Below are 8,071 nucleotides of genomic sequence, written 5' to 3'. Positions count from 1 at the left end.
TGGTGATGGAGCTGTTGACCGTGATGGATCCGGTGAGCAGCTGGGCTTTCAGGGCGGGATGGGGCAGGCCTTCCCTCTGCCATCGTTGCCCCAGACCTGATCCAGACTGCTATGATCTGGGCCCAAATCCAGGCTCCACCCTTTACCAACCATAAGACCTGGGCAACTTTCTGAACACCCAAGCCTTTGCTGTCCACCTGCAGACCGTGGAGGTGGACATTAAGAGGACCTGCTGCACAGAGTGACTGTGCCAACTCCATGAGGTAAAAGAGATGGAAAGCTGGGTGGGCCCTGGCTCATCTGTGCAGGGAGAAGCTCACTGTGTACAGCCCGGTCCCTGGTGGCCCAACCGGCTGCTCAGGAGGCTCAACAGCCTCAGGACTTATTAGACATCTGATGTGTATTTCACTACAAGGGAGACAGACAAGGCCTGTGGTTGTAGCTGCCACAGGGGGATGTGCATCAGAATGTGGAGTGGGACCAGAGAGGGGATCAGGGTATTGGAAGATGCCCCCTTGGGATGAGCCGAGTTGAGCCACCGTCTGGAGCTTGGACTTAGCCAGGACGGGCTGGGTCAAAAGCCCCTCTCCCTTCCCTGCCAGTATTGGGTCCTGGGTCATCCTGTGCTGGGTGTCCTCGGGGGACAGAGAAGAAAAGCCAGGGACTGTCACAAGGCTCAGGCCACATCCTGAGCTTTCTGAGCTCCAGCTCTAAACTGTGACTCCTGTGTGGGACTTTGGGGGCTGTGGACACAGACCTGGGGTGTGGCAGGGCTGGGTGACACTCCCCCTGTTCTCCAGGACCTCTTCCGGAAGGTGGTTCCCTCTCCGTGCCTGGGCTCCACCTGGGGCAAGAGGAGCAAGCCCGAAATGAACACCAGACACCTACCGTACAGGCCACCATCGACCACGTCAGAAGGGTGGCCAGCTTCGTCATCACCCCCTGCCTCAGGGACCCGAGCATGACAGCCCAGGACAGGGTGAGGGTGGTGGAGCGCTGGATCCAGGTGGCCCAGGTGTGCTGTGGGAGGCCCAGTGGAGTCCCTCTCTGAAGCCTTGGGAACTGCCTCTCCACCTTTATCAGCTCCCAGGATTGCAGTGTGTGGTCTAAGCCCTTGCACAGTCCCTAGGCCCTTCCTGCTAGGGGCCCGCTGACTTTGACTCCAGGTCCCAGTGAGAGGATGCTCACTTCCTACCTGGCTCCTTCCCTGGGTTGAGCTAAAATCCTGTTCCCTGTGAGTGTTACTCTTTGGGTCCTAAATGTGCCCTTCTGGGACTCCCTGAGCATCTGTCTAATCCAGGAGGGGAGATTTAAATAGAAGGGGACTGAAGCTAGAGCAAGTGGGGCTACAGTGCCCCACCTCACAGCTCATTCTCTTCCCTTCCCCAGGAGTGCGAGATCCTGAAGAACTTCTCCTCGCCCTGCACTGTCATCTCTGCTCTGCAGAAAACCTCCACAAGCCACCTGAAGAACACACGGGGGAAGTTTCCCGGTGGGTAGGCCTCTCTCCATAGGAGGACCAGGGTGGATGGGGGATCTCCTGTATGTCTGCCATTGGCCCCTCAGTCAGCTGGGAACTCCTGGGAGGTAGCAAATGCTGGGGACCGGGCCTGGGCCTCGGCAGGGGGTCTCTAAACCTCCCGGGGTCCTTAGTGCACCAGTTCTGCTTCAAGACTCGGTTTCCCTAAGTGTCAGGTACTAAGTTGAGCCAAATTGGGGATTTTCAGGTGTTTATAGCAACAAAACTCTATGCCCATTTGAAACTCAAAGCAGTCAAAACAGAGCTGCTCAGTAGATCTGGGGAGTGGAGACCCCAGTGACCAACAGGAGAGCCCCCTCCCAGTACCATGAGACCTTAGCGCTCAGAGGAGCCCAGTGAGAACACTTCTCCAGGCCATTTGAATCTCGGGTTTGCAAAGAAAAGGGATTTGCATTTAGACCCCTCACATTATTCCTAAATTTATCCCTCGTTCTTTCCCCTCCCCTGAGAGAGAGCCCTGAAAATCTTCAGGAACTCAATAGTCAAGACAAGCCCTTGAGCAGAGAACTGATGATCAAGGTAGAGTGGAGGCTGGGGGTCTGGAAAGAGAGGAGGGGTGCGGAGGAGGGGCAATAGGCAGGCTGTGGTTTTGATAGTTTCTCACTTGAACTTTCTCTGAAACATTCCCGTTTATTTCATCCAGGTTAACAAGCAGAGGGATCTGTTCTGCCCATGAGCAGGTGGGGTGCCGTTTGTGGGCAGGAGGCCCTGGTCATGAGACACAATGGTGTTGGCTGGGCTGTTCCAGGAGGAGTTGCCGAGCTGGCGCCATCAACAGGTCTCTGGCTTCCATGTATGTCCATCCTGCAGGATGTAGCTTCTTCCATGCTGTTGGGTGATTGGTGTGGGTTTAGCCCTCAGCCTAAAACTATCCTCAGGAAGCCAGGACCCCGCTGCTCCTTCTATCTTCACCACATCTCCAAGGGGCTGCAGCCTGCCTGCCCCAGGGATGCGCATGGCAGAGGATTCCCATGGCCCAGGTGGACAAACAGGCTGCTCATCCTTAGGTGAGAGATGTGTGTGCATTCTGGGACTCCCCCCTGGACCCCTAGAGCAGTCACTTGAGTGAACCACAGGAGTCTAACCTGAGTGCCTGGTTGGCAATGACATATGCCCCCGGTGGCTTATGAGAAGCGTCTAGGCAACTGATGGATTCTTAGTGGATCCTGCTGAAAGGAAGTTAGGAGTCTCATGTAAACAGGGAATCAAAATGTCCTGTCATCCCCTTCCCTGTTGATCAGAGGTGGCACCTTGGGGGTCCAGTTCCTGAGTGGATAAAGAAAGAGTTCAGGGGCCTGCCCAGTGGCGCAAGTGGTTAATTGCGCGCACTCCGCTGCAGCGGCTGAGGGTTCACCGGTTCGGGTCCCATGCGCGCACCGACGCACCGTTTGTCGACCTATGATGTGGCAGCGTCCCATATAAAGTGGAGGAAGACGGGCATGGATGTTAGCCCAGGGCCAGTCTTCCTCAGCAAAAAAAGAGGAGGATTGGCAGATGTTAGCACAAGGCTGATCTCCTCACACACAAAAAAAGAAGGATTCAGTGCAGGGGAATGTCCTGAGGCGTTCCTTGGGGAGGAGAAGGCTTTGGCTTGGCCTCTGGCCCAGCCTGGGTGCCAGACACTCCACGGGACTGGGGCAGGCAGGAGCCACTCAACCAGACTCCCAAGACACCACATCCTCTCCATCCATGACTCGGCCCAGGACCAAGCTTTGAGAGGTCAGGGGACAGGACTGTTTTCAGTGGTGGGGCTGGGGGTTAGGCGAGGATGTTGGAACAGGGCCTCTGGCTGAGAGGGGCAAGCGGCCTCTCCTCTGTGGGCCCCTGAGCAACTCTCTGCCCATGTTTGGGCCTTTGTCTCCTATTGAGGGAAATGGAGGGATGGTGATTGTGTGGTGCAGGCCTCACAGGGTGGTGTTGAGATAAGAGGGAGGAAAGAAATGTGGGAGCTTTCTGCCTGCTCCACCTGGAGGGGTGAGGGCCAGAACAAGGATGACAGTCTTGTGACACTGAGTCCTCATGAGAACCTGTGTGGTAGCTGGAGTTCTCACACTTTCCAGATGAGGAAACAGGCTCAAGGAGGCCAGGCCACGAGCCCAAGCTCACACCCAGAATGAAAGTTGGAGCTGGGCTTGTTCTGGAATCACAAGACCTTGGAGGATGGAATGACATTGGTACCAGTTGACTCAAGTCAGATGTCTAGTGTCGGAGGCCAGTGGTGCTGGAGAGAAATGGGGTGAGGGGAGTATCGCCTCGCTGACACTGTCCTCGACCCTGACAGGAGGGGCCCTTCACGTTTGCCCCCCCAGAGAGCAACCCCCAGAGAGTGCAGGAGAAGCAGCAGCAGCAGCAGGTGAGTGTGCCTGTGGGGGAGGGGCTCTGCGCTCCCAGCTGGAGGCCTCAAATCAAGAGAGGAGGGTCCTTTCTCTTGGTGCCACAGTGCCCAAATCCCCTAGTAGAAGTGACCAAGAGGAGGGCCTGGAAGAGCTGGTGCAGGATGGGTTGTTTTGGGGAGGGCCAGGGAAGGCACACCCTGTGATTTGCCAGAAGCCGGCCCTGGGAGGTGAGGAGGAGGACTGTGGTGTTCTTGGGGTGTGAAGGGAGTAGGAATTGACGGGAGGCTGCTGAGGGTCCTAGGCTGCTCCTCATGGGAACCCTGTGGTGGGCCAGGAGGCTGAGGGTGTGGACTTTTCAGGAGAGGGTCTACATGGGGTCTACTTGAGAGCAAGGGCTCATCCCACCTGCACCCCGATGTCACAGGGTGTCTTCCCCTATCTTGGCAATCTGCTCAGTGACCTGCTGATGCTGCACCTGGCGATGGGTGACTATCTCGAGGTGGGTGAACCTGAGGACTAGGCAGGAAGGACCAGGATTCTGAGCCTTGGGATGTGGGAGCCCCCAAACTGAGCTCTGAGTTCTCAGCACTTGGCACATCTACTCTCATGAGAGCCTCGCAGCTGCTCCTGGGAGCTGGGGCATCAGGCCCATCTTAGGGATGAGTGTAAAGAGGCTCTGCCAGAGACACCCGTTCCAGTTCCCCAGGCTGGGAAAGCTCAGATCTGCCTGATGGCACAGCTGCGTGAGGTTTTATCTGAGCTGGACTCAGCCTCTAACTCCTATGCTGCCCATGGAGGGACAGAGAAGTCGGGCGCCCCCAACTCAGGCAGCACATAAGTTGCTGAGCAGTCCCCTCTGCCTGAGGCCTCAGCCTCCAAGTCTGTCATCAGAGAGAGTTGTGCTGCCAGGTACCTCAGTCTCACTCCCATGTCCTCCTAATCTGGAGCCCAGAGCCCGGCCTAGGTACAAGTCCTGTTTTCTCTGCATGCCTGGCCCCCTCTGGGGACCTGGCAATAGTGCAACACGAGAAGGGGTGGGCATAGGGGGTAGTCAGGCTAGGGGGCTTTGTCTGATGGACTCTGGCTGTCTACCTTCCAGGGGAATGAGATCAACCTTGAGAAGAGGACTGAGGAGCAGCTGTGGCACTCCCTGCAGGGGAGGAGAAGGAGGTGGAAATCAGAGACCTTCTGGGCAGAACAGTGCCTGGCTTCACCTCCTGTATCTTACATTGTGTGGAAGAGTTTGATAACAGAGCAGTGGGAGACCCATCCAATTGGCGGGTGGGTTGAGGGGAGGATGGCATCAAGGATATCTTCCTGGAGGAGGGGCTGATTATTCCCATTCTGAGAACTGGTAGATCCTGGATGGAACTGGAGGGAAGGATGGTTTCCAGGACTGGTCCCCTGCCCCACTCCTCACCTCCAACAAGGCCCCTGCAGCATCCCCCACCCAGGCCCTGTCTGCATCCTCTCCTTCCCTCTGGTCCCAGGAATACCGAGTCATGAGGTAGATCCTGCTGCTCCAGGAGGCTGCCAAGAATTACAACCTAGAACCCGAGGGAGCGATTTGCGGCCTGGTTCCAAGACATGGAGTTGCTCAACGAGAATGAGAGGTGAGGCTGGGCAGGAGTTGGGTGAGGGCAGGGGTGGACTCTCCCTGTTGGCCAGTCCAGAGAGCCTGTCTCCATGGTCCCCCACTCATCCCCCGGCCTTATTACATGGCGACATCTGGGACACCCAGACTCCAGCTGCTGGGCAGGCAGTGGGGCGACACCTGAGGTGTGGTTCCTGGTAGGCTCACAGATGCCTCTCTGTCCTGTAGCTACAACCTGTCCTGCCAGCCAGAACCCTAGACCTAGTTGGCCTGCAAAATACGCAAGGCCAAGAAGAACCGGCCATCATCAAGGTCTGGGGTGAGTGAGTGTCTGGGCCGGGGTGACTGACTCCTGGGGGTTCAGTAAGGCTTCGGGCTAAGCGTGGCCTTGGGGAGTTGGATAGCTGGCACTGGGATCCCAGCTCCACTATTGACCAGTCCTGCGACTGGGGTGACTCTCTTCAGCTTCCTGAGACTCCGTTTCCCCCTCTGTGAAATAGGTGATACTAAATGATCGCTCACGTGGCAGGGACGAATGGGGTACTGGTGGCTGACAGCACTGAGCACAGGGTCTGAAGCACCCAGTGCAGTGGGGACAGGGTGGGGGGCCATGATTCAGAGGGAGGCCGCAGAAGATAACCCGACTCTTCTACTCAGCCCCCAGGCCCCAACGCCGAACCCCGTACCAGTGGCTGATCACAGCCCCATCCTCAGCAGCAGGGACACAGTTGGGATGCTTGCGATGCACCAGGCCAGCTCCTCCCACTTGATGGGAAGGGGAGCATTGTAAGCTGATTCCTGGGGTCCCCTGAAGCCCAAGAGAGAAGGGACGACCCCATCCCAGCTCCCTGACATCTCTACCTCAGCACCTACTCACCCATTGGGGAGGGCCAGTGGTTATTTGTTGTAAATAATAAATGACATATTTGAATATTATATTAAAGTCCTGTTCCCTTTATAGCTTGGGAGTTGTGGTGTGGTTCTGTCGCTTTCTGTAGGCATGTGAGTGAGACACAGAATCTCACATTTCTCCTTGAATCAAGAACTCTTCTGGGTCATCAGCTTATTTTATGTGGGAGAAGGGAGAAGGGCCAGCCCCTTTTTTGGCTAGTGACATCACTCCCAATTCCCCCTAACTCCCAGGACAAGTTCATTTCAGTATCATTCAGCTGCTCCAGGGGCAGACACGGCCCCCCGCCCGTTCTCTTGGGATTTAAAGGTTGATGGTACTTTCAAAGGCAAAGCAACAACCACTGAAATGTGGGTGTCTTGAAAACAGCACTACCCAGGACCAGGTCGTGCCATAGGCAGGGGGTGCCTTTCTACATTCTGGAGGAAGAGGGAATGTTTTCTGCTTCTCTTGTTGAGGTTTCTTTTGACCAAATTTTAGGAACTTGTAGTTTTCTAGTTCAATCTCTGGAATTGCATCAGCTCTAAGCTGGGAAAACAATGTAAAAAGATCAAAACATGCACTTGGAGAGGACAAGGCCCGAAAAGGTGATTTGCAAATGGACTAAAGGCAGACAGGACTTTCCCTCCTGAGACCCCTCTAGTGCCTCCGTGTTCACTACTGACCTAGAATTGAATCCTGCTGGGATCCTTGTCCAGGACTCTGAATTCTGTTTCCTGCTTGTTTTGTATCCAATGGGAAAGATTTGTGATGCAGCTTTAAGGCTACCACTGGGCCTCATTCCATAAACACGACCGCTTTCTGTGAACCAGGATTTCCAGCACACCTGCCTTCCGTATGCCATTCACTTTAGGGCAGAAATTCCCTAGAAGGCTCCTCCCTGGCTTGGCCTGATGGATCCCGGGTGAGCTCTACTATGCCAGGATAAGGGACCATAATCCTGGCCAGTGAGTGACCCCACACTGTCCCTTGCTGTCCAAGGTGAGATTTGAGGCCGTGTCATTCTGAGGTCCACGGTCTTGGACAGTCCTCCAGTTTACACACTCAGTGTTGATGTTGCCAACTTGTCCAAATGGGGCAATTGGGCCCGAGCCATTAAAGTGTGTCACTCCTGGGTGGTTGTGTTTTTTTCCCCAGTCTTGTGCTGTGGTTACATTACAACCACCCGATGGGGTGTGAACCTGTTTGGAGCTTTGAAAGATGAGGCATGACAAGGGTGTGGGGTGGTCCAGCAGGAAATGCCACAGAACTGATGATCCATGGTCATGTATGAACACAGCCTTACCAATTAAAATACTGAAATGCTTCCCATCTGGTGGTGAATAGATACTGCTCTGAGCTCACACTGAGAACCCACCCCACGACAAGGGCTTTCAAAGGGTTACCAAGTGGCATTTTGAACCTCATCCCTTGGAAACACCATGTAAGACAAGGGCCAGATGAATCACTTGGCACTTGTGAGTTATCGCCTCCTGTCTGATGGCTGCAAGTGTCACCCAGACACACAGGCTGGACTCTGCCAGGGAAGCCTTCTTAGGACAGCTAGAAACTGAGGATGACTCCTGGTTCCCGGCATCCCAGGCCCTTCCTGACATGGCACAGCCACCCAGGAAAGTGGTTTGGTAATGGAAAGACTGGGAAGGCAATACTTCGCCTCCAAAGAGAAAGAGAAGTGCCAATAGCGAAAGCTT

At 55.2% G+C, this 8,071-nt stretch overlaps 1 protein-coding gene across 1 annotated transcript; it reads left to right on the top strand.

The window, feature by feature from the left end:
* The first annotated feature begins 23 nt into the window (after positions 1-23).
* On the top strand, positions 24-4,534 carry LOC131406868 (ral guanine nucleotide dissociation stimulator-like). The gene is made up of 6 exons (XM_058542735.1): positions 24-32; positions 896-1,015; positions 1,390-1,496; positions 1,990-2,059; positions 3,822-3,893; positions 4,301-4,534. Exons 1-6 carry the CDS (start codon positions 24-26, stop codon positions 4,394-4,396), a joined length of 474 nt encoding a protein of 157 aa, XP_058398718.1. The 3' UTR covers positions 4,397-4,534.
* Positions 4,535-8,071: the final 3,537 nt, after the last annotated feature.

This window comes from Diceros bicornis, chromosome 6 (genome assembly GCF_020826845.1).
Source record: "Diceros bicornis minor isolate mBicDic1 chromosome 6, mDicBic1.mat.cur, whole genome shotgun sequence".
Lineage (NCBI taxonomy): Eukaryota > Metazoa > Chordata > Mammalia > Perissodactyla > Rhinocerotidae > Diceros > Diceros bicornis.
This window is presented reverse-complemented; position numbering and strand designations above follow the sequence as displayed.

What these genes read in the sequence shown, in the direction of transcription:
- LOC131406868 (XM_058542735.1), top strand. An exon ending in CGGGGGAAGTTTCCCGGTGG is followed by an intron (nt 1,497 to 1,989) that starts GTAGGCCTCTCT and finishes CCCTCCCCTGAG; the next exon opens with AGAGAGCCCTGAAAATCTTC. An exon ending in GCAGAGAACTGATGATCAAG is followed by an intron (nt 2,060 to 3,821) that starts GTAGAGTGGAGG and finishes CGACCCTGACAG; the next exon opens with GAGGGGCCCTTCACGTTTGC.